This window comes from Epinephelus moara, chromosome 8 (assembly GCF_006386435.1).
Source record: "Epinephelus moara isolate mb chromosome 8, YSFRI_EMoa_1.0, whole genome shotgun sequence".
Classification (NCBI taxonomy): Eukaryota; Metazoa; Chordata; class Actinopteri; order Perciformes; family Serranidae; genus Epinephelus; species Epinephelus moara.
Window position 1 is genome coordinate 15,211,306 of NC_065513.1, and position 27,043 is coordinate 15,238,348.

The following is a 27,043-nucleotide window of genomic DNA, read 5'->3' on the forward strand; positions in this document are numbered from 1 at the left end:
AAACTTTAGAGCCTTCAGAGCTTTTACCCTGAAACAGTTGCATCAGACAAAGTAAAGTGTGAAGCTCCTCCTCCTTAAAGGTCTCATCTGCAAGATTTAGTGGCATCTAGTGATGAGGGTGCAGATAGCAACCAACAAAAACTCCCTTGTGCCAAGTGTGTAGAGCAGAGCTATTCAATTACAAATGCAATTGGGGGGTATTTCAAAACCAGGAAATGTAAATGGGCTAGACATTTTCAGCAGCCTATTTAAAACATTTAATTTTTAGCTTTTGGTAATAAACAATGTTAAACAAATGCAAATGAGTGCAGTAAAAATAACAACATTTCTCATTTGAAATAAAAAATTGACAGACAGACAGACAGTTCTCCAATGAGGTCAGGAAAGTGTTTAGGAACAGACATAGGATGTATTTTATGACTATAAGAGGGGTGAATGAAAGGTTTTGAGTTTAACCCAGAAAATGGGTAGCTAGGCAAGCCAAATGACATTTTTATAATCTACCACCTTTCCTTGTTTATTAACCATGTTTATGTCTCCTTTTGTTTTATTTTTGCAGATTCTTGAAGTGAACAGTGGTCAGTGATTTGTTGAAAATGGAGAAATTGGAGTATCATGCTGTGATCAAATATCTTCATCTCAAAGTAATGTCACCATCTGAAATTCACCAAGATATGCCCAATGCAGTTACTTAACATGACAATGGTCCTTCATATGCCACAGTCAAACCCTGGGTACAAGAATTCAAGCGCGGCAGATTGACCGCCACGCTTGATCGACTGTAGCCCAAAAGCTACTACAGAAAGCACAGTTGGAACTGTGTCACACAAGAAAACGCTTATTTGTGAAAGATATGATTGGGGGTGTTGCTATATCTATTCATACATCCTGCTTGATTGGATTGGAACACATGTTTAACTCAACAGAGATGAGAAGGAAGCAAGTCGGGTCACTTTTTAGCTACTTCCAAACACTGTATGTAGTTTATATAGTTTGTCATACCAGTATATCATATTTATATACCGGGCCACTCTGAGTTTGCATCTGGGCCAGATGTGGCCCGCAGGCCTGCGACTGAATAGGCCTGATGTAGGAAAACTACAGTGGCTGATGCAAAAATGTGAATGGCCCTATCTAGAGCCAGTGTTTAGTTTGTCTGTTCTGGGCTACTGTAGAACAACATGGCGGAAAAATTCACAATTCGTGGAAGAGTACCTGCTCTGTATGTAGACATTAACGGCTCACTCTTAGGTAACAAAAACACAATTCTTAATTTCAAGTGATAATACACTTAAGAAAACATAGTTATGAATATTATATTTAATTTCTGCCAACATATCCCCCCAAATCCTACACATTGGACCTTTAACTTAGCTGAATCTATTGTATTAGCAAGTGTAAATATTGGATTATGTTACTGTCAGTCATGTGTTTGCAGCTGTTTTGCCAAGTGTTGATATTTCACTAGTGTATTTCACCTATTGGTATCAGTGTCGGAAATTCCTGATATCTCAGACTGTAGCTATAACTCAGTAGGGTGAAATCATAGACTGTTACAATAATGGACGTAGCCAACGTGACGTCACCCACTGGTTTGTGGACTGCTGTTTTGAAACCTCGAGTTTGGCATTTTGGCCGTCGCCATCTTCGATTTCTGGAGCCAGGCATGCAAATGTGTACACATTTTTGGACGAGAGGGTGGAGCTGTGAGGACGACACTACGCACCCCCACCTACATCGGCAACCTGACTGCCATGCCATGCTAAATCTAAATCGCTGCTAGCGAAGTTAGCATCCATAATTCAAGGTAAACTTTTGAGGTAAGTGTTTAAATAATCTTAGTAACGTCAGCTTATTGCATATCTGTCTACATTTGGCAAATATTACACATAAGAGGAGTAACGTTAACCTTGTAACGTTATTGTAGCATTAGCTGAAGTTAACATTACCGTGTGTTAATGTTAAAGTGTGTGGTGTGCATGGACTGTAATGAATGGCTTAGAACACTTGGATGCTCATAATTACAGTATGTCATGAAAGCAGCATCACTCAGCCCAGGTGGGGGACCAATAGGTTAGGGCGCGCGGGCGAGGTGCCCCCATTTTCTACTTCACCCCTGCCCCTGCAAAGTCTTTGAACGCCTTCGACCTAAAGTTTGCTAATATTAGAGTTCACTTCCACTTCATAAATGGTATGTATATAAAAACACAAACAAGTACGACCGAGTGATAAATTTATTAACTGCTCTTCTCTCTTCCTGACTCAGGCTGCCTCAGACCTTCATGCCTCCCTCTGCACAGCGCTCAGAAATCCGCTATGGCAACAGGGGAAAAAAAGACACGAAAAAAAGGAAAAGATTTGACAACATGGCGCACTTTCCTTGAGAAAAGTTTCTCCTGAACGCCACACAGCTCACTCTTTGTGGTTTTTCCTCGCAGTTTGTCGACACTCGCGCTTCAACGTGGACTTTTGGGCTAACTTTTGGACACCTCTTGGCGCATAAACAGTCGGTAAAAAGTCCAGAAGGAGTGTGATGGGATGAGAGCGATAACCCGTCTCACAAACCAAAGCAGTCAGACAGGATGGAGAAGCAAGCGACTCTGAAAGAAAAGGTAAATACATTAAAAACAACCACTTTCGACACTGTCATGCGAGCTGCCATTTTTGTAGTTGCTGGCATTTATTACCCCCCTGAATAACACTTTTTTACCTCGCGTCCTGGACAGGAAATACCAAATGACCATTGCTGAGAAAACCTCGTAAAAGACCTCTATCGATTTTCCAGTCATGCATACTGTACTGAGCTGCACAATGGATGTGTGGGCTCTCCTGGCCCAGACAATAGCTAACATTAATGTCATTTAAATGTCAATAGAAGATTACACAGATTGCAAAATAGGCTTTAAACTCAAACCACACTTATTTTGTTATTGCATGAAGAGAAAAGCTTGCACTGCCAAGATCCTACAGTGGCGGTACGCTTGTGTGTATTGCCATGAGTGTATCCAAAAAAAACAACAACTCCTCAACAAAAGTGTAAATATGTGCTCTCCAGACTATATTTGCCTTTGAGGAGTTGAGTTAATCTCTGTCTCCTTGTGATTAACTTGGTATGATGTCCTGAGTATTGGTGTAGGCTCTCATTATCGCTCACTCTCCACCCTTCCTGCCAGTGCTGCCCACATATAGCAGCAGCCCCCAGTATGTTGGAGCAGATGGGACAGAGCTCACAGTGGACCCTCCTGCACAATCACTGATTACATCCCTTCTCTCTGGGCTGAAATCAGCTGCTGGAGTGTTTGTTTGAAGGGGAAACCTGCATGCTCTGGGGCCCTGGAAGTACGCATCTATAATAGATGCTTCTTTTGGCATTTCTTTAGGAGCAAGTCTTTGAATGTCAGCAAGCCTGACAGTGCTGTCAGTTGTCCCTCAGTCTGTTTGTGTATGTCTGGGACGTGGGCTGCCTCTCCATGGGATTTACAGCAACACACCCAGCAGTAAACACTTGCTTTAAAACCTCTGTGCACGTATCCCACTGGTTTACCTTATCTTTTAAAAATAATTGACCTATTACAAATCCACAGGTGTTAAATTGGCTATTAGCAGAACAGTATAAAACACAGGACACTTTAAAGGGACAGTTCACCCCAAAAAATCCAACATATTTTCCTTCTTACCTGTAGTTCTGTATATCAGTCTAGATTGTTTTGGTGTGAGTCACTGAGTGTTGCAGATATTGGCTGTAGAGAGTCTGCCTTTTCTTGAATATAAAGGAACTAGATGGCACTTAACTTGTGGTGCTCAAAGTGCCAAATAATACCTCTGAAAAACTCAACAGCAGTGTCTCTTTCCAGAATCCATGACCTGGTTACTCAAAGTACTTCATAGACCTTGTGGTGCACAGTTTCATGTAGGAACTATTTTCTGTCTACTGAAGTACACCCGCCAAGTGCATCACCATGCAGAAGGAAACATGCATCTACCCATGGACGAGAGGCTTGTGGTCAAGACAGCTTGAGATGTAAACATTAATGGTTTCCTCCTCAGCTGAGCACCTGCTCAGTGGTGCTAGGTGAGTTAGCAGTAGATGCAGGCTTCCTTCTGCACTGTGATATGATTGACGGGTGTAGTTCAGGAGAAAGAAAATAGTTCCTCCTAGTGATGGGCATTTTAAGTAATTTTCAAGCACTTGTAAAATAAATTAAAAAAATAAAAAATCCAACATGAGAATAGGACTGTAAATTAGCCTGCAACAGAAAACAAGTACATTCTGAAATATTCATTGATTGAACAACCAGGGATTAGTTAGCCTATTAAAGCCATAGACTATAAAGATAATGGACATAGCTACTGTAATGTCAACCATTAGTTGGTGGACTCCTGTTTTGAAGCAGTGGCCATGTTTGGCTGGTAGTTTGGAGGAGCGAGGGGTGGATCTGACTGAGAAGCTGAGGGCACAATTGGCAGACAGCTTGTCACTCAAAGCAGCCCGCACTTTATTATGTGTAGCTGTAGGCATTAATAACAGGTGAGTCACAAAAAAATCACCCCAGTTGTCATAACAGGAGAAATTACCTATAGAGACCAAAACCATTATTGTACCAGGCTGTAACTGCAGTTTTTTGCACTTCATTTTTGTGCCCCAGAGGCTGCAGCTTGATTAAGTCATAAATTCAATGTTAACATAAAACTATGCAAACTTTCTGTCGCTGCTGTTACATAGGTTACATCCAGTGCTAAAGAACTGCCTCTGGAGTCCGGAGCTGCTCTCCTCCCGCTTAGTTCCATGTCTGCTCAGTCAGCATGATCTAACAGAACAGCAGAGGCTAACATCAGACACCAAGCTGCTTAACAGTCCCAGCAAAGTCACCAAAATGGCTCGACTGTTGTTAAACCTGTTAGGTAACAATAGCTATGTGATGCTAACATTTAGCTCTGTCACTGTGTGTGTTTACGTGCGGGTGGACTCTTACCAACTGTCCTGGCACAGAGCTCACACTCCCACAGCAGTAGTTTCATGATAAACAGAGAGAGATCATCAGTAGATCATGGACATTCTGGGTGAAGCAATAAGCTGCGCACAGCTCTACCATAAAATTAGAAAGTACCTATTTTAAATAGTAAAAATATATAAAAGTAATGTTCACACATGGGAGGTTGGGCTGCAATTACTCTATACATTGATGAACATCCACACCCAAATCAAGTACTTGAGTATTCGAGTACTTGTCCATCTCTGGCTCCTACATGAAACTGCTCATAATCAGGTCTGTTGGTTATCTTAACTAACCAGGTCATGATTTCTGGAAAGACACATTGCTGTTGAGTGGAGCCAAATGTATTTTTTTTGGCACTTTGAGTACCACAAACTAAGTACCATGTAGTTTCATCATATTTGAGAGAAAGCAGACAACTCTACGATCGATATCTCCAACACTCAGCAATGCACACCAAAACAATCTAGACTGATAGATAGCACTACAGGTAAGAGGAAAACTATGTAGGCCCTACTTTTGATTTGAGGGTGAACTGTCTCTCTAAAGCCAAGCCAAATAAAGCAGGAAGTGGTACAAAAGATTATTTAAGGGTTACCATACATAGAAGAACAAGAAACAGTGGAAGAGTGAAGGTCAAAGGGTGTAATAAAGCAACTGATTGGTACTGCGCTGTAACTTGATATTGAATCTACTTGATACCCAAAGCCCTCATGTTTGCTGCGTCTACTCCCTGGGCCTCTGGAAGTAATTACCAAGCCTGCCCTATCCCAGAAGTCAGTCTGAGGAGGTGTGGTGAGAAAGAGGTATAATGGAAGCTAGCCCTAAAAACATGCAACCCAAGATGAATTTCATGATTCAGTAATACTCAGCAAACCATCCCTGTTAAATGGATACGACACTCATCTTAATCATTCAAACTGTATTGGTTGGGTGCAGCTACAGTAAGACTTGAGTCAGGATAATAATTGGTCTTGCATTCAGATGGTTTGCCTGCCAGCTCTGGTTCAGGAGTGTAACAAGTTGAATATGAATGGGAACAATAAAAGATTCAATCCCACATTAATGCCGATGGCCTTTCTCTAAGGCAAGTATTATCTGGTTGTGGTAGGAAACGTGTCACTGCAATAAAGATTCCTTCATGCGGTAGAAATGAACACTATTATTGTGTGTCTAAACGGCAGTATAGGAGAATAACATGTAGTATGTTGTGAACATTAATTAGACAGGCTTTATATTGAACTAATGAAATATGTTTTTAACCTTGATGCCGCTGTCCTTCATAGAAGAAGATGAGATTTTTAAATCAACCTTGCTTGGATTTTAACAATAACGGAAAGTTATATAGTATCACATGTTATGTAGAGATGTCAAATTCAGCAATCTCACCAAAGTCCTCTTTGAAAAAACTTATTCGGACAAAGTCTTTGCTTCCAGAACAATTCAACATACCTTGGATTATTTTGGAAACCTTGCTTTTAATTTTAGTCCATGTGACAATATACCCCCATAGATACACTGATCGTTCATTTAGTCTTATAGTTTAGTTTGATATTTAGGAATGTGTGCTCTCAGCGTGCTTATCTGTGAACTAGAGCTTGAGCTAAATTCAAGTAAAGATACACTCAGTTATATGAGGCTAAAATGTATCATATCCTCCCTTGCTGTTATCTTTTTTTTTACAGCAGACATTGACACAGACTTTTCATAACAGGAAAAACACAGGTGGAACAAAAAATACTGACGATGGCTCAGTTCAGTTAGTTCAGAGTACAGTACAGCCATAACACTGCACCACCCTGCACAATGCCAGGGTCCTGAAGTTAGTCAAACTAAATCGAATTCAAGTTATTATTAATGTTCCTAAAAGTTTTTCTTATTATGAAAATGTGAGTGAAAAAGGTCTGTTCAGCTCAGTTATCACACAGGACCACAGTATTTTTTTCTTTGTTCCTGTGGGAGAGGATGAGTCAATTTGGCAAACATGCTTTGTCATACACTATTGCACTAACACCCTGCTTTACGTTCACACAGTAACGTTCCTTCACATTTTAGCTGCATGTTGTAACTACAGTTCATTCAGCTTATTATTAATGTCTTGCTAAAGTGTATTCCTACAAGTTAAAGCTGGGGTAGGCAGAAAACTGGAAAAGGGAAAAAAATGGCAAAATTTGAAAATACACTCTCCTCATGCAGCTTTCCCCTCTCCGTCCTAAGCCTCTTCCACCAGAGTAATACAAGCATGTGCATGCGCTTCATACAGTAACCCAGTGTTTCCCATACACTGACTTTTTAAATCTTAATTCGTACATGCTGAGCATTTGCTAAGTCCTTCCTTGCCCCACACTCTCTTTCTGTTTATCAGACCACAGATGGGACATGAATAAGCTAGGTAGCCACCCCACTGTCTGTCCTTGCTCCTTGCCGCTGTGGACTGTTTCCTCGGGAGGAGAGTGAGCCACAGCTAGAGGGACAGGCCTTTGGGTAGTGGCTGTAGCGGCTTGAATTTGGGCAAAGTAACCCCTTCAGCACCAGCGCCCGGTCTAACCTGTGTTGGCAGAAACAGAAAGTTTGCTGATCCGTAAAAGAGTCTGTGCTTTCTGGTCCCCTGGAGCTGGAGTTTGTGCTGGCTAAATTTGGGTTGGTGTGACAGCTGACCGGGTGTCCAGCGTCGGAGCTGCTGTCCACTCATCTCCCACTGAGGTGGTTTGTAGCAATGGGGAGTGAGGTGGAGGACACACAGTGATTCAAGGCTCTAGCTAACGTTAGCTACATAAACATGAACTTGAAGACACAGCTGTGAGCATTTGGCTCTGGTTAGCAGAAGGCAAAATTATTTGCAAGATTTTGTCTCTGTTTCGGAAACGCTTTGCTGATATTGACATATTTTATTTCATTTATTGTCAGACTTTCTTTTAGACTCTCTTTTTCATTAGTCCAACTTCCTTTTGGGGGTTTCTGTGCAGTGTAGGCAGCTGTTTCCAATGCTGGAATAGAAACTGTCTCTGCAGGACTCTCCATCATAGAATCAAGCTTTCATTGTTGGAAGCGACATGCATGCGCATCTGCATTTGTAGAATAGCCAGTAGGAATGCCCTCTCCCTGAAATGACCTGACCGGCTTGATTCTCTAAAGCCTGAAAACAGAGCCAAGAGGAGGTGGAAAGTCTAGTGTTCTGTCAGACCACTTGATGCCAATGTTACACTGCCTATAAGTGTTATGAGATCTCTCAGTTAGACCAATTACAGCTCTCACTCTCACTTCTCTTTGTCCATTTCTCCAGTTTTCCATCTTCAGTTCTCGGACAACGGGCAGACCTAGCCGTTGCATTGCTGGAGACGAAGGTGCCAGGTATGGTCTCAGCAAAGCAGAGTTCATGGAGAAAGTGCAGCAGAGCAACGAGGCATGTCAGCGTGGTGACTTTCAGGCGGCCGTTCATTTGTACACTAATGCCTTGCAAGCTGACCCACAGAACTGCATCCTGTATAGTAACCGTTCAGCAGCACTCCTCAAACTTGGACAGCACCAGGCGGCGCTGGATGATGCTGAAAAAGCTTGTGAGCTCAATCCCAAGTGGCCCAAGGTAAGTGTGCCTCAACAGTTCAAACGATTGATACACTAAAATTGTAGAACAGTGGAGCAACATGAGGAAGATGTCCCAAGATAATACATTTTATCTTGTTAAAAAGAAATTATTGACTTTTCTTGAGTGTACCAATAGAGCGTCACTGCCAGGAATACCAAACATCAAATCTAATTTTGGGGCTCTGATGTCCATATCATTACCAATTTGAGCTTTAATTAACAGGACATAAAGGACATTAAAATGGGGGCATGCTGTTTTTAAAATGTGTGATATTTCAAGTATGTTTGATCAAAAGGATGTTTTTTGTAAAGCATTGCTGACAAGCGTGACATCTTATCAGCATAGTAGGTAATAGTACTACAGTAGCTATATTATCATTGTTTTTCTCACAATTATTATAAGATTTATCTTCAATTTAAAGTGTTTTACAGTCTGCTCACATTTTCACTCCTCAGTTGCGTTTTTGTGGCTGTTGATCAATACAAAGTTTTCTGGGGTCTTGTCTTTGATCTTGTCCAGGCCATGTGGACTAACCTGCGATAGATTTCACATTACTCAGCCGCCGAGATCACTCGGAGACCAATTCCTCTCAGTGATAGAAATGCATTGATTTCATGATTTAGCATGGAGGGATACTTTTGTCTTTCGAGAGAGATTGATGATAATGTGGTAGAGTGCTATTGATGATAATTTGTCGCTACCAATGATGCATCAGTGGCCACCTCTTCTTTGATCTGAGGTCGTGTATCTTCGGATGCTCAGGTAGGTTTCCGCTTTTGTAAAAATGTACCGCTGCAGTGAGAACTGAGACTGTCACTTTCAATTACACATGTTTTGTGCTTGCTGCATTGTCTCACAGAATGCGGACTGTCACAAATGTAGTCATCCTAGCACCTTCTGTTAACTGTAGATTTTTTTTTTTATATTTTTGTTGTTGTTTCATTGATTATACAGTTGCTGTATAGCTTTTAGATGCTTTTCAGTACAGGTCTGTTTCATTTGATATTTGCAATTCTACAACAATAATCTCCCCTCCATGTTGTCACTTCTCCCTCTGTAACATCTGAGCTTTAACATACACTACATCTTGTTCATTCGGGAGAAATTTCATAACCCTTTGAGGCCAGTGAGGCCAAACTATAATTGAAAATCATTGCCAAAATCATTCTCCTTTTTCCTCTTTATATGCTTCCCAAGTACAATGAACCTCTTTGTGGTCTGACTGGGGGATGGTTGGCTTAATCTAGGCAGTGTAGCTCTGCTTATTCTTGGATTTACTGCCTGACAGCTTTGACTCTCATGCTGAAGTTTGCGTTAGCAGCAGACTTGGTGTCAATGTATAGCCTGACCCTTGTGTTTTACTCTGTAACATGAGACAAAAGGATTAATATGTCTGTGGTATTGACAGTTATACAGAGGGTGCATGTTCATGTTTTAGATTAAGTTTCTTGAATCACCACTAGGGGTCAGTCTTGTCAAACAGGGCGGCTGTTAAAAGCATTTTGTCTGTGCAGGACAAAAGGGCATTTTATATTATATATATATTTTTTTATTTATTTTTCAACATTTATTGGTTTCAAGGAAATGTTCATCATGACTGACTTTCATATAAATATAGAAATGTGCTTAAGCATGTATCAACACAGCCACCATGGAGACCATTTTTCTACTTGACAAATGTGCAGGTGGAGCCCAAGGTCACAAATCCATCTTCGGTTATCTGACATGTCAGGAAAAAGAAATCACATTCAGCTCAAACCATACTCAAATCTTCTAATATGAGTTTGATTGTTTTGTATCAATGTGCTACAGTGGAATGAACAATATTACAACTGCTGTATTTAGGTATTGCTGCCTCAAAGAATTGATTAGTAATGGTGGTCTTGACACTTATGATGTTGGCCTCAGGGAAAGAGAGGTCTGGTATTGTGCAGTCCATCTGCTATGCCTGGATGTTTGATGAAGGAACAGGGATTAAATCACAGGAGTGTGCTGGCATTCAGATCCTATGTGAGTACATAATATCATCAATCATAGCTCCCTATGACCGCACTTCTGGATTGGCCCGTCAAACAGTGACAGGCGTGGTTTTTGCCGCCCCAAGCACCAGCGAGCACCCACCCTCCTGAAGCCCACAGCCAGCCTGTGAAGGAACCCCCTGTCTAATCTGTCAGCTTTGCCTGCTGTTAGTGCCAGAGAACACATTCTGCAAGAAGAAAGAAAAAGTGTGGTTTAATGACCCAAGACAGCTTTAGGCCCTTTGTACCTCACCCTCTTACTGAATATAAAAAGCTTAAATGAGAACAAAATAGGGTGTCATTTCATAGACAAGGGGCGCACACTTGTGTGTGTCTGTTTGCATTTTGGCTCTATGAGCCAGTCTGGGAGGGAAACTGGGAGAATATGTGTGGTGTGTAATCAAGCTTCATTTCCTGTGCATGATTAATTTTTAAGTACAAAAGGAATGACACTGCAGCAAACTCTTAAAATTTAGCCAACATTTTTTGGTAGACATGGGTGTGTGTACCCTTTGTGTGAGATGAAAAACATTTTAGCTTCTATCTCCAGTGAGTATTTTGGGATTCTGTGTCGCGCCGCAAGTGCTTTTTAGGCGTATATACCATAGACTGTATGAAATAATGGCTATATTGTGACGTTTGGCTATCATGATGTCACCCATTAGTTTGTGGACTCCCGTTTTGAAGCCTCCTTATTTTGGCCATCTCCATCTTGTTTTTTTTTTTTTGGAGTCAGATGTGACCGTGTTTGGACGAGAGGGAGGAGCTGTGAAGGAGCGAGGGGTGAATCTGACTCATAAGCTCCTTTTATACTGCCTCTTCAAGCTGGGCATTTCACGCCATTATGCCGCCTCACCATTCTGTATAAAAGGCATAATTGTGGAATGGGAGGACAGAGTTGTCTTGCCTCTAAACCGGCATCAGAGGTAGTAACAGTGCCGAACTGATGTCTGTATAAACAGGATGGCCAGCAGGACAGGATCATGGGCGATACAGGTGTGACATTGTCATGATGTGTTATGCATGTGACCTACTGCTGGGAGATTTAAAAAGTAGCTGCTAGCAGTTAGCAGCTAACTCAAAGAATATATCGATATATCGATTGCCAAAAATGTCCTTAAATTAGCAAAACATTGGGTTCCAGGAGCTCCTTACCCTCTGAGCAGAGGACGAACTCAGCTGCCATATAACAGGGACAGCAAATGATGTGGCATGCTATCTAAGCAGCAGCATGATGCCGCCATTGTTTGGTTGGCGAAGGTGGCATAAGAAGAAACTTACACCAGGTTCACACTGTATGCGGAAGCGCCCCAATCTATTAATTGTCATGCAGCTGCTGATCAGCAAGTGATTCCGCTCTCTGCTCTGTTTGAATCACATGTAGAGTTCTGTGTCTGTCTGATTGTGTGTGTGTGTGGGTGTGTGTGTGGCTCAGAGGCTCAGCTTGTCTCTTGGGCTTTTTGTTCAGACACAACTGACAAATATGTGGAAGCATTGGATGCAAATTCTAGCATTTATCATGGTCAGATCATCCAAATCATATTTGATATACACTTCATATTGTGTTCAGTATATTTCAGTGTGTTTTCTTGCCTGATTTGCTCACAGAAAAAATAGAGCAGACTCCGAAACTATCGCTACAGATCGCTGGCCTGGGTGCTCGCTGATGCGCTGTTTCCAGTGTGAACAGCCCAATCTATTAACATGAGCACCAAAAGCAAGAGGGCAGTACTTAGTGGAAAATCCGGATCCAGTGTGAACCTGTTACAAAAGGGACTTAAAAAAGGGCTATAGACCGTAGTGACGCTTTGCAGACAGCCTGTCACCCAAGTGGCGCCGGCCTTAAAGTGGTGTAACTTTAAGCCTTAATAAAATATAAACAGGGGAGTTATATAAATATTCACCATGGCTGTAAACATGTTTATTTCTGCTGTAAAGTTGGCTGTTTTAATACTGGGGTCTGTGGGGACTGACTCGCTTCTCGAGCCAGCCTCAAGTGGCTATTCAAGGAGCTGCAGTTTCTCTTCTGCCTTGGCTTCATTTTTCAATCCCAGAGGTTGCTGCTTGGTAATATACCAGCGACTGAGAGGACAATACCCTCTCTAGATGGATTCCCTGTCTGTTCTGCTCCTCCATCTGGTCCCACCCTCTCAACACGGCTGTTCCAATGACATGTTAAACAAACAGCCCTTTCTGCTATCACTCCTATTCTCCTGCGTGAGCGCTGACAGGAGAGTTCCCAGGGAGCCAAAAGACGACTGGCACTGCAGTGTCGGGGGAAACATCTCTATCATTTGCATATCCTCTGATTATAGGTTATGATGGTGCCTATCAAGGGTATTCTGTCTCCTCAAGTGTTTATTGCCAAAGTTGCTGCGACATTCTCTCATAATGATGGTTAAAGCCCATCAAGCCTTGTTTCCCAGATGAGGCTACGACACATCTTTTTTCAGTGCATGCCTACTTGCATATATTTTTTCTTTTCACCAACATAAAAATGTCCATTTACATCCCAGTGGAGGGGCCTTGGGTTTAACTGAGACAATGAGTGTTTGCATTGGAAAAGGTCATGGTGTGTGGAGTGCTGAAAGGGGACTTTAATTACAGCGGCAGCATATTCAGTAATTGTGTGTGTGTGGAGTGGATGCTGACACCCTGATGAGGCATAAAGCTTCTTTTTTCCTGCAGTGCTGGGTGATGACACTGGCTTTTGCTGTTACTGTACGCGGAAAGGGAAGAAAAAGAATTGTGCGATTTGAAGACCTCATCCGTTGCCACTCTCAGCAGCGCTCTGCTTTTCATGTGGATGAAAACCACTGGGGTGTAATGCTCCCCTGTTGGTATGACAGTCCGTTAAACCAGCTCTCATCTGATCTCGCTGTGTGTCAAGAATAAAGAACCTGGCTTTTGATCTCATGTGGAGAGTGGTTATAGCTCTTGTGCCTTTCTTCTTGCTTTTATTCTCTCCATCTGACATATTTATTTCATAACATCTCCGTGACCTGCACTATTATTTGATGTGTGTTGAATAATGAACTGAAAGCCTCAGTGAAGTGACAATAAGTGGTCCAAAATATGTGTGTTATTGTATTTGTCGAGCAAGGAACATATATTAGGTGTTTGTTTCATGATAGCATTGAGTTATACAATCATTTGTGTGTAGTCAGTTGTATTCTTTCACATTGTTTTCTCTGAAATTGTAAGTACAGCCCAACTGTACCTTGGCATAGCTGTAGAGCGAAACATTCCAACTACAAAAATATCTTTCATTTTCATATTTTCCTGCTCTGTCCTGTGCAGTTTTAAATTTAATTCAGTCTAGAAATTAAAACTGCGGACTGTTTAGAGCCCATATATTTCCTCACCAACTACTTTTAAAAATTTAATAAAAACTAAAATATAAATTAGACAAAATATAAAATGAATGCTGAATTTTTAACTCTTCATGTATATAGGCGCCACACACTGTGTAGATGAATATTTATAATATCCTTTGATGCATATTTATGATTAACACAATCCGGTTTGATCTGAACGAACTAAATGCAGCTGACAACAACCCGCATACCTGCCCATAGTTAGAAATAAACAGCTATAAAATATGAATGCTTTTAGTTAGTCATGAGACTACCAACAGCAGAGACTTATTATGTTTGTGCAGAGAAAGTTGCTCAGCATGTAGCATTCACAGATCAGATATATCGCTTCTTGCCTTTTGGGTTATAGTGAAAAATGGGCCACAGGAGCTCAGCTACAACTGCACACCCTTCACAAGATCCTGCGACACAGACGAGGCATATTTCGGGATTGTAATTGTCAGAAGTAATTACTGATGTCTTTCTGAAGTGTTCAGAGGAGCTCAAACTATTTAAAGTTGAGTGATGAGGCCGCTGTGGGAGGGGTTCTCAACATGTTAAAAAACAGATAAATGTATGAATTTCGAAACACAAAATACATGCCTAAAATTTCGCAAATGTAAAAAATGAGCGGAATAGAGGGAGTAGATAGCACTAGATCCTAGACGATCTAGTATGCAGACCTGCTTCTGGATCCCCTCCCATTCAAGCATTAATGTAGCTGTTGTGCAAATGATACAACTGTGTGTTCAGTGGATTAAACCAACTTTGATTAAATTGTAAGGGAGAAGAAAGGACTGGAGCAGACCGATCAATTAACAGCTTTTAATAATGCAAACAGACGAATGATTTAGCACCACTGTGTTTTCATCAGAGTCAGAGAGAACAAAGACAAAAAGGCAAACATATATATTCAATGTACAACAGGTGAGCAGTTGTTATTGGTTAATTGGTGGACCAGGATTTCAAATCTTTTGGATTGATTCATATGAGAGCTACTAATGTGGATGCCATTACCCGTGCCTCACAATCACATCAGGGGCAAAACAACATAGAATATTAAAAATACAAAATAGAAAATTACAAGTACTGCATCCATCACATCACAATCATAACAAAGTAAAGTAAGCATGACAAATTCTGTTGTTTATTTAAAGGGATACTTTGCAGACTTTTAACGAGCTGTGTAACGTGTGTAGTATGTGTTAATGAACTGTGGTAAATTCCATCTTACCACTGCCCAGATCTCCCTGCTCATCTCTCAGCTCATTTTGGCTGGCACATTTTGGTATGCCTGCCTCCACACAAAGAGTATAGAGGCGGATCGAGAGAGAGACCTGCCCCTCTTTCTCTTTCTCTCTCAGGTGCAGACCCAACTCTCATCAAATAGTAAAACTTGGCAGTGCTGATCAAATATGAACAAAGATTCTGTTACTGCATAGCCTACATAGACTTAAAAATAAACTACCTTGATGCCACCCACTGGTGTGTGTACTACTGTTTTGAAGCCTCGAGTTTGCCATTTTGGCCATTGACATCTTGCTTTTTCGGAGCCAGAAGGGACCATATTTGAGAGGATGAAGCTGTTAAGATGTGAGGGGTGGACCTCACTAAGAAGCCCAGGACACTATCAGCAGACAGCCTGCCACAAAAAGCTGCCCTTGATTATGTCTAACTTTAAGTCTTAATTAATTGTAAACTGGTGAGTTACAAAAAGGGGGGATCAACTTTAGAGACAAAAAACATTTTTTGTACCAGGCTGTAAACATGTTTATTTCTGCTGTAAAGTTGGGCATTTTAACATGGGGGTCTACGGGGATTGAGTCACTTCTTGAGCCAGTCTCAAGTGGCCATCCAAAGAACTGCACTTTTCGGCATTTCTGTGTCGGCTTCATTTGTCAGGTTGCCACTTGGTAGCCTATTCTCGGCTAAAATGTTTTCAAAATCATGTTTTAACTCATTGATTAGCTGTAACATGAGATTGTTTGTTACTAGCTGGTTTCTAGTGGAAAAACATCCAAGCTCACATTACGTCACCCACCAGCACGATCATTTATTGGTCGGGTGCGGCGCAGCGCATTCTGGTAGTTTTAGGTTTTCAACTTCTTGAGCAAAAGCAAATACCACAGCCCTTTTCCTCTGATTTCTCTGGTCATGTAGCACCCGTTTCAAAAGTATTTGTGTCTTTCTGCTCCATAGACAGTCAAGTTCTATGAAAAGATCTTTTCAGCAGTGAAATACTTTTAAAGCCAAAGGGCTCAACTATGTAAAGAGTACAGAAGGAATCCAGTGTGCCTCTCAGTGGAGCACTGAGCCGACAATGTCACCACCTCTAGGAGAGAATGACATTTTTTTTCTATCCCACAGCAGTTAAATGATGCTGCAGAGCAATGGTTAGCTGGCATAGTGCTGCGGAATAGCAAAGTCCATGTTTTGTGTGTGTATTGCAGGTTTGTGCTCAGATATGCGAGTCTTTAATGCTTTTTTAGTTTGTCAAACATAAACCAGACCACAGGGACATTTCCGCATGTAGAAACCATGTGTGCTGCTGAAGTTTATGAAGGATTTTATGGTGGATTGTCTACCAATACGTTGATGTGTAAAGCACTTGGTGTCTGATGAGTTAGAACATTGTGCATAGTAGCCACAGCGGAAGAAGCGGTAAGTTGATTAGGCAGACAAAACACAGTGTGAGGTGGTTTTCTAGTGTCAGAATGAACCAGTCTGTCTCTCAGATTGCGAGTTTAAAGGTGATCAAGGGAGGCACTGAGCTGATACTACTGTATGTAGAGTTGCATCACATCACTGTTGAGGACATTGATTATTTTTGTCACCTCAGTGCATAAGATGGAAGAAAATGATCTACGCAGTAAAGTGCCTCTTTGGCAAAGATTTGGTTCATGCCTTCAGTTTTTGTTATCTGTAATATCAATGTTTCTTGATCATGGGTTTGTTGACCTTGTGAGCACCACAGCCGTGTTTCTATGTAAGAGGTTTTACGGCTATACGCTTATTATGACAGTGTACATTCCCCGCTGTCTCTCTTTATGAAGATGTGTGCTTTGGGTTAAAATAAGGTCTTCCCGCCAGTTTCCCCTTTCCCGCTGCTCCGCTGCTGTTTTCCACCGTATAGCTCCAGAGCTCACCATGGAGAGAGTAGAGTCATGAACCACTAATAAGAGGGTTCCGTTTTGCTTCTACCCAGCCGAGGCTTGAACTAATGAACAAATCAAATGAATGGCATGTAATTATAGGCCAGAGAGAGCGGGACGGACAGAGGGTTGGCGCTAGCGGGCACAAACCCGAAATTATTTGTCTGGAAAATCTGTGAAATGAGCGGGAGCAGTTAAATTCTGTCTTTTTCCTTTAGAAGGCCATTGTGGCTAAGCGGCGATGCACATATGCACGGGCCATGATGGAGGGAAAGTGACCACACACACACACAAGTCTGCTGTTTTGATTTCAACAGCACTTCCTTGGCAGCTATGTTGTTCTTTACGAGGATGAGATAAAACTAATGGTGTGCTGCAGTTGTCTGTCTGGTGAGCAGCACTGCTCTCGTGCTTTGTATCCCATGTGATAGTATTCAGTAATATGCAAGAAAAAATATCTGAGCTACTGCATTGTTGTGAGCCTGATAGATGCAATTTGCACCCAAAATCACATCTCCCTCTCTGAGTCTAATATCTCACTCAAAATTGAACGCATCAACATCCAACACATACTGTTAGAATCAGCTCACATTACCATTTTTTACAATGTGTTGCTTCTGTGTCTGTTGAACTGCCAGTGAGTAATACAGCTCAGGCACAACTCGTAAATTATGCCAGTAATACGACTGATAGAATTTATATCCAGAATTGCGCCGCTATTTTCAGTCTAACTAAGTCAGTATACTGTTGATGTGTTCGGTATTTTTTCCTTTTTTTTCTTGCAATTTTGAGTGGCTGATTCCAAATCCTGCTTACCCGGATTGCTGTGATGGTGGCCAAGTGGTTTTCCTCTCTGCCACCCAGGCGCCCCACCAAATTGTAGTGTTTAGTAAAATTTAATCTGCTTTCAAGAAACACCAGGCACACACACATACAGTAAAAAATGAAAATTGGCCTCTGTCTTCTTTTTTACACTAACCATAAGCTCTGTACAGTATATATCTTCGGTGCTTCGCTGGATCCCACAAAAAACAGGCTTTCAGTGTCTGATGATGTAATGTGGTTTGATGTGTGTGTGATGACCTCCCTCTCACCCCACAGCTGTCTGTTCCTAGACTGTCCTGGGGGCACGGATGAGTCAGAGCTGGGAGCTGATGTCACCCCGAGTATAATCTGTCAGGCCTATCAACACCCCATCAAACACCTACTGATGAGCCCACACAGATTCATGATTTTAAACCATTTTCTCCTCCCAGAAATAACATATATATGTGGGTTATTTTCTTCTGGCTACTTTCGTCAGTGTTCAACTTTTAGTGTGTGTTAGTTTTGCATAAATCATTTTCCTTTTTTTTTTTGTTTAGTTATGCCATTTTGCAGATAAGATATTCAGAAAATTAAATGCAGCGGCCTCTTTGTCCCAGAAGAAATAAAACGTGTCCAAGCCTAGGTAAGCACCTCAAACAAGAAACTTTCAATCATGTTAGAGAACGTCTGCACACTCAGAATGCTTTTTCCCTCCGGATGCATCAATTGATTACCAGCTTAATAGCTTTTTGCTTGCTATTACATGGCAAGAAATGTCAAAAGGCCCAGAGAAAGCAAGCTCATTGCCATGCTCATGGCATAACAGCCTGCTGCTGATAGTGGATCAGCTTTACAAGCCTGAGGAAATGAGGAAAACAATTGCACCCTGCTCCTAGCATATAACCTCTTAGGTTATACAGATGCTCTTTTTTTTTTTCTTCCAGGGGTTCATTTCACTCTCAGCCTCATATCGTACAGACCCCTCCCACATGGGAGCTTGGTGAGGCTTGGGTCCCAAGACCTGGATGTCTCCAGAATTAGCACAGCCTGGCTCTGCTGCAGGGAGGAAGCACTCCCATTGGGGAAATAGGGTAGAGCAGAGAGCAACCTGCGAGGAGCCCATTAGTATACACTGCATAAGCATGGAAAGATGAATAGCAGAGCTGAGAGTTTTTTCCCCCGCTCTGATCTACATCCTGATCCCGTTGTTTTCACCTCTGAACTTTAGGTGACTAGTACACATTTTTTTTTCTCTCGTGTCAGTGCCAGCAGCTGTGTCAGAGACATACCACTGTTACAAAGCAGATCATTCTGCTGATGCATAATATCACAGATGTATTGTTATATCTTTCACCTCTTTAAGGAGGTGCAAGATTTGGTCTGTGCTTACGCCTTAGTGGAAAGTGTTCCTCTCTTAGCTTGTGGTCTGTTTCATTCGGCACCTATTCATGATGTAACCTCCTTCCCAGAATGAGTCATATGCCCTGGTTCCTCCCAGAGAAATAAATTGGTAGGGATAAAGGTGCCACTAATTTTGTTTCCAGGTGGCTGAATAGCATTTTTGGATAGAAATAGAAGTGGTATTTTGAGAAAATCGGCATCAGATCAGTTCTTGCTTGAAAAAAGTTGGTCTAGACCTGAGTTTAAATGTGAGGTGAGCCCTCTTCTCGGTTACTTCTCTGCTTGTCTCAGTATTTAATTGTTTTTACTGTCATCCAGTCAGTTTTGTGTGTCTTATTCGAGTATGGCTTTTCTGAATATGTTGAGGGGAAGCTTCAGCGGGGAATTAGCCATAGCACCTGGCTACGACAAACCCCCTACATAGAGTAGAGGAAAACAGAGGAAGAGGAGAACAGGGTGGGAGAGAGGAGCAAAGAATATGAGAGTGGAGCAGGAGGAATGGGTTAGGTGGATATGTAAGCAGGATGTGACACAGTTGAGGGGTGGTCCAGCTCCTGAAATTCTGCCAGATAGTTTCAATGAGTTGGCTGAAATAAGGCAATAAAAATGTTGTTTGTATGCTGGGATGTACCCAAGATATGTTGTTAGTATCACTCACCACGGTAGGCTTGAAACATGGCCATAAAAAGTTTGGATTTTTCTCACTGTTGGAGTATAGCAGCTGTAGTTACAGTGGAATCCGAGTGATGTTTTAACAAGAGAAAAATTTATTAAAATGTCTACACAAACTTTTCGGATTGACTTCTGCAGTATAATCTGTTGACCAGCTGTATTCTCAGTATGTTCTGAACAGATTTACCGAAATATACACTCTTTTGAAGTAAAAAAGACTTGAAGCTCTGCCAGAAATAGCATATTTATGTCTTGTATACATGCGTATGAATTATAATAAACAAAATGGAGAGCCACATTGCTCTTCAGTGCCATTAATGGTCAAAACTCCACATGGTAAGTAAAATAACAGTGATAAGGACATCTTTCCTCATTATTGCAAATAGAAACAGGCCAAGCTACTTTGCAAATCTCAGTATACACCAGTGTAAAATGTCAGTGCGCATTAACAGAACACATTTGCTCGATAATATGTCACTTAAAATCTGTCACTGTTTAATTCGGAAGCAATCAATTGATTCATCAGCAAAAAAAAGAACAAAGTCCTATTTGTCACTGCCGCTCATGTGGAACAAGAACATGAAATGTAATCAGGGCTTAGTTTAAGTATGACCTAATTTTGTCCGTTAAGTGAGTGCTGCATGGTCACAATTTTTCTGTAATTACTGATTTAACTGGCATGTCGTAAATGATTAATGATAGATGTTTTCTAATAAATAATGGATGTGTGGAAAGCAGTCTGGAACAAAGAATGCAATATGCACAATATTATGTTAACTTGCTTCTGTAATAATCTCAGATTTTTTTCTTCCTAAAATGGTAAGCAGGACCGTTTAATATTCAAATCCAGCCCAGTTAAAGATGGATCTTCTTTTCTGTCTAAATGTCTTGGTGTGTAATGGCCTCCAGCCTAATTCATTCTTCTATAGTGCTCCTTCTAGATCTCAGGGCTCGTTTTTAGGCAGCTAAATTACTCACTTGTGTCAGGTTATTACAATTAGCTGTTTGAGTGCCTGCACTGTTGTGTCTTACCTAGATACTTGCCTCTAATTCTTTCTCCCCATAATGAGTTTTACAGGGAAATGCACCAACTGCAACAGCAGCAGCAGCAAAATGGAAATGCCTGGGGAGATGTATTAGCTAAAAAACCATGGAATGCAGGTGGTGTATTTATGTGTGCGAAGCTGACAAATGACTTCCGTGGTTATGGATACAATCTTGGTATTTGACCAGAGGCTGAGCCGGTCCAGTCGGGCGTTAAAAATCACGCACATATTCTCAAACAGAACTCGAGTGTATTGCTGTTTTAATGAGATGGACAATCAAATATAAACTCAGTGACCAGAAAAACATAAATCTCTGCTCAGAGGCACAATGAAGCATCTTTGGTCTCGATATATGCTGGCAGGCATTATGGGACAGAGACCTGTAGCTTCCCTGGTTGCAGCAGTCAGTGTTGAATCTGAAGTGCTTTGTTTTCCTTTCAGTTCATCCTTCTATCTTCAGTGGGCTTGCAATCAGGGAGATTATAGAGGTTGGATCATTATCATCATTTCACCTGAATGTTCCCCAAATCATTCCTAGGTGATTCTTGCACTTTGTGAAGGACACAAACATGCTAGAAGTATTGTCATTTTGGAAACACACTCTCCACGAATTAGGTGTTCGAATCTCCAGAGAACCCACGATACGATATTACCACGATACTTAAGTCAAGATACAATATTATTGTGCTTTTAAATATGTTGTGATACGCTGGGTATTGTGATAAAATATATATATTGCAATATTTTGTGATTTATTACAGATTGCAGCAAAAAGTGTCTAGTGGACTAAAAAGTAATTGATTATTTTATTCTAGTAGGCTATTTAAAGTTTAATTTGTATTTGTAATATAAATAATTTGTATAATTAAAAAAATCGATACTTGGCACTGTGTGACGATATGATATTGCCACACAAAAATATCGTGATACTATGCTGTATCGATTTTTTCCCCCACGCCTACCATGAATAGACAAATTTGATCCAGTACAATGATACAAGATTCTCTGACATGGAGCATTGGCACATAAAATGATTATGCCAGTGTATGAGCCAGTTTTAATGCCCACAAATCTACACACCTACTTACTGACCATGTTAGAGATGTCAGTTATGGTTAATGTTGCTTTCTGTAACCTGACACCTATTACCTGGTAACTAATCAGTTAACATTTAAGAAAAAAAATACATGACTATATGAGACTTTTCCTCTTAGTCCATCACTCCATTGATTCAGTGAGCATTTTCATTTTGAGGTGGTGAAGTTTTAATGTTTTGTTATGTAAATGTCTTTCCTTCTATTTTCACTGCCCATCCTCCAGTCTCCACTAGTTAACTTATGTTAGCCTTGGCCGCTCTGCGCTGCACACCACCTAGGTAGGGTGGAAGCAGGCCCCTCAACACTGTTCACCCTTGCAGCCAATTTTTTCCAGTGGCCACATTGCGATATTGCAATATCCCCTGCGGCCCAAAAAGCATTATACCCATAGGTCACCACTGTAAAAGAGACATCTGTAAAGCTGTAAAATAATGGAATTAGCTGCTACATTGGTTTGTGGACTCCCATTTTGAAGTTCGGCATTATGCCATATGCATTGTTTTTTTTTGGAGTCAGAAATGAACATATTTGGTCAGTACAGCATTATAAGTGGTATTCATGCAAGCAGGGCCCTGCTAGCTTCCAGACGGTTGGAACAACAAGGCACAACAAGGCACCAACAAGGTTGGTGCACAATGCAGTAAACTTAAGAGTAAGAAAAATGACCTATAGACGGAGATGTGTAACTGATCAAAAATATTCTCGACAGGCAACCGATTATTGGTTATCTGCTGCTCAAATTTGATTGGTCAGTACTACTTAGACTACAAACAGAAACCAGAACACTTTCGATAGCAAACTTTTGTGCCCACAGATTCTGCATAAATATGCACATATCTGTTTATAGATATTAGTAACACCATGAGTCTACAAGGCAAATTTACCGATGTTTCTTAGCCCACAGAAAATGTCTTCTCTGACTTATGACGAATAAGAGAATACTCTGTCTGGTCATCTGCTTGAATACCAAATACTAGAGTGCAATGCATCGTGTGTTGGGAATTGGTTGTTCTACTCCACCCTTATGCTTTGATGTTGACTCTGTTACTTGCAGCCCAAACCAACTGACGTCCCCCACATTCACCTGCCAGGAGCCTCCTCCCACATAGCAAATGTTTTGAAGTGCCTTGTGTTCTGCTCCTTTCAAAGTACGTCTTTAAGATTGCTGCCTTTGAGGAGCGTAGCAACTCTACGATCTTGGCAGTGCTCAAACCCGCCCCCTTGAAACCCACAATCATGCCTTTTTCAAAGCCTGTTCATGATCATGATTGAAGCCCACTTTTGTTAACCCATTCACATGCAAAACAAGCGTGGCATTGGAGTTGCTCTTGTATGCACCTGTTTATGTAGCGATGCATATGCAAATGGGTAGTGGCACTTCAACTACAGGGGCAAGGTTTTTATTTTTTTCTCATCGCTTGATTTTAGATCTTTGCACTTGTACATGACCAAGTCTGTCTGAGAAGGGAATGACAAAAAGGAGTGGATTGGAATATCCAACACATGTCATGTAGAGTTGATTAGTTAATTTAATGTATACTATGCCTTAAAGGTTCAGGTCACTCAAACTACAACAAAACATATTTTCTCAGTCTTGGTATCTAATGAAGCAAATCCAGATGCCAGGTTTGCAGGGTGTTCATATCATATGAACATGGAACCAAGAAGGCGGCACAGACAACAGAAATAAGCCTTCTCTTTATTGACCATTATTCAATTGATTGTTAGACTAACATCTGAGTCTCAACAGTTTCTTAACTATAATGACTACTTCTAAGCCTTATCACTAATGACTGTCCAGTCGCCCTGGACAACCACGTTTGAACTGCAGCCTGCCACTTCATTTAGTCTGGTTGCTCCTGTTGGCAACCACTTTTTGTGTTAAAAAAATCCTTCGTCCTTGTTGTTTGTGAGTAATCTTCCACTTTGGCAAAAGAGAGTAAAAGGGTTGAATCATAAAGGAAGACAAAAAAAAGGTAAAACAATAATGACGACAAAAAAACAAAACAACAACGATATCCCTGTTGAAAAGGATATGGCAGCTAAAAACTATGAGGTAGACACTGCTTTAGCAGGCACATGTGCACTGTCTTTCAGAATAGATAAATCAGAAAATGAGGCTTTGCTACATTCTTAAACACAAAAAATGCTATCCTCCTCTTTTACTGCAAATCCAGATTAAAAAAATGCTCTACAGGAGGTAATTATTATTAACTCAAATAATAAGTACCTTGCAAATGACTTATCTTAAATTAGTGTGTAGAAATGTGTCTTTCACATTATGTTACTTTGCTTAATTAGACAGGCTGAGTTTGTTATTTTCAGGGAAATACATTTTTTGCACCTTTGTGAGAGAGAACCAAACTAGATCAGAGAACCTTTGACTTAATGAAGTAGTTATTGTTGATACTGTTGATGTTTCTCCTGTGCCATCCACGCCAAGAATGATAATGATAACAATATGTATAAATATATTGTTTTAAAAATTATTCCACAAATATAACGACAACCTGGTGAGTGATATTGTTGGGATCACTTTCAGAGCAATTTGGTAAACACCAGAAATACTGAAAGCCAAAGAAAAGCACTCAAAATTTACAGTGCATCACATTTGACATGGCAGATGACATTGCGGAGAGACTCATCAGTGAGGTTAAAAAAATAAGAAATAGACAAACGCACCCTTATTTGATTAAACAAAGAATCAACATGAAGATGCTATCACAAAAAAGGACATCTGGGATGCACTCAGGCTCACTCAGAATTCTCCTAACTCCTCTTGTCTTTGAAAAATTTTGTGAATCCATATCCTTTTGGTTTTCTTTTTTTATCTCTGCACAACGTACAGCATTAACAGGTCATCAACATTTATTTTCCTAAACCGCTAACACAGCTGGAGTGAGCAGCACGTGCTTGGCGCTACTGTTAACAGAACATTATCGTTCATCAGTGCGGATGCTCACTTAATCGTTACAGTTATCGTTATAGTTAATGCTCTCGGTGTGGACAGCCCTTTACTACATACACAGATACGTACGTAAGTCATCGCTGAAAGAAATGAAAGGTTAAGTATCACTACCAAGGGAATCAACACCAATTTGTCTTCACATATCTAATTGTTAAATTGTTTTCCCATGGGACCATAGGAGCAGGTGGTGAGTCAACAGTCCACAGTGCGTTGACAATCAGTAAATGTCGTGTCACACTGATGCTATTATACTTAGAGCCACGTTATGTGTTTACTACAAAAATTGAAACAATTATCCAGAGGAGGAGGATAATGATGCTGATGTGAACATCAATTATGTCCACCCACATCTAGACAGGTGGCATCCTGCAGGCGCAGCAGACCGTCAAATCTGGCAAAATCTGCCTTTTGAGTATCAAACACTCAAAACGTCCATAGAAACTAATACAGTGTCCATCTGTATGCTCGGCCTGTTCCAAATAAATGAGTGCTAACACAGTTTTAATCCTCAGTCACACACTTGACAGCAGATTCATTTGCTGGTTTTTGCACATCAAGACTGCCCACCCGATCAAATTATTATTTCATTACTACCAAAGAATCTTTTGTCAATTACACTGTTTTGTATTTTGTTTCAACTTCATTTGAAAGAGTGCAGGAATAAACGTGTCAGATTAAACTAGGAGAAGTGTTGCACTCATAACTAGGGTCTGTTTATTATTGATTAATGCTACCTAATTAGCACTTGGCACATAACTATGTTGGTTAAATGATGTAAGATTGTGAAACCTCCGTACAGATGTAATTGGAGTAGTGCTCAGTTGCCAGTGTGTGCTTGTAGTTGTATAAATGGTGGGATCAATCAGGTGCTTTGACCAATTGTAATTTAGGTTGTGCTTTAACAAGTACTGCTCTCAGAGAATAGCACAGAAATCTTAGTCCAGCAAAACAACCCACCTATCAGGTTACTGGGAGGAAACCTGTGCAATGCAGTTATTTTTACTCTGTGAGAGCCGAGGTGAGGCAGTCTAATCAATCACTTTAATTGTGACTGTGCAGCAGTGTGGAGTTTACCCACTGCCCTTCCCATCAAATGTTTCCACAAAACATTGTTCTGCAACACTTTTCTCCATCTGTCATTTGACACAGATACTTCAAGTGATGTGGAAACAAGGAAGAATTTTACACCTGGGATGTTTTGGTTTGTTTTTGTATTTGCTTCCATGCGTGTGACAACAGAAGCAGTCTTTTTGCATTGAACCTCACTCTGTTTTTACTTGTGGTTTCATAGAATACAGCAGAATGTTTGACGTCAAATCAGCCAAATGAAATTCTCTCCTCTGCTACCCCAAAGGACACGTGTGAAATGACCCATATGAAAATGAGGTCAGAGCCGTCGTAGTGCACACAGTCCTTGGGAAATTCATATCTAACAATGAGCTGAAAACAGGAAATCGTTTGGGAAGTTTGTCAACAAAGCTCGGAAATGACCTCTTTTATTCGTCAGGGTCACAGTTGTAGCTGCAAAAATCAAAACACTTTGAGGAAATTTTTACTTTTCACTTGTTTAGTCCCGACTAACGTAAACATAGACTGTAATGGTTCAAGTATCAGCGTCTAACACCACATAGGAAAATAAATGACTGTACATTTCAAGACTCACAGTTGTTAATAATTTCTGTCAGACTGTTTAAAGTAAGGGTCAAGGCAAATCAGAGATTTGTTTTTAAACACATTATACAGGTTAGAAAATAACTGCTGAGAATGTGAGAAAAGATTGTGAACTATATCGTGCTGAATCTTACATTAAACTGTTTTTCTCTATTTTTGTGTTCAGGATTCTGAACCTGAAATCATAGCTAGATGATGCACTGGTGTGATCTTTATTGTAACTCCTCACCTTTACTATATAAACACTAGACCATCAGTAGTACTCCCTGCCCTGT

At 40.8% G+C, this 27,043-nt stretch overlaps 1 protein-coding gene across 2 annotated transcripts in view; it reads left to right on the forward strand.

The window, feature by feature from the left end:
• Positions 1-2,107: 2,107 nt before the first annotated feature.
• The window catches only part of LOC126394499 (tetratricopeptide repeat protein 28-like), a 196,264-nt gene continuing 171,328 nt past the window's right edge, over positions 2,108-27,043 (forward strand). For both annotated transcript variants that reach the window (XM_050051332.1, XM_050051334.1), the window contains exons 1-3: positions 2,108-2,191; positions 2,267-2,612; positions 8,278-8,577. In XM_050051332.1, the coding sequence (XP_049907289.1) occupies positions 2,583-2,612; positions 8,278-8,577 (330 nt within the window). In that variant the 5' untranslated portion in view covers positions 2,108-2,191; positions 2,267-2,582. The remainder of the gene's footprint in view (positions 2,192-2,266; positions 2,613-8,277; positions 8,578-27,043) is intronic.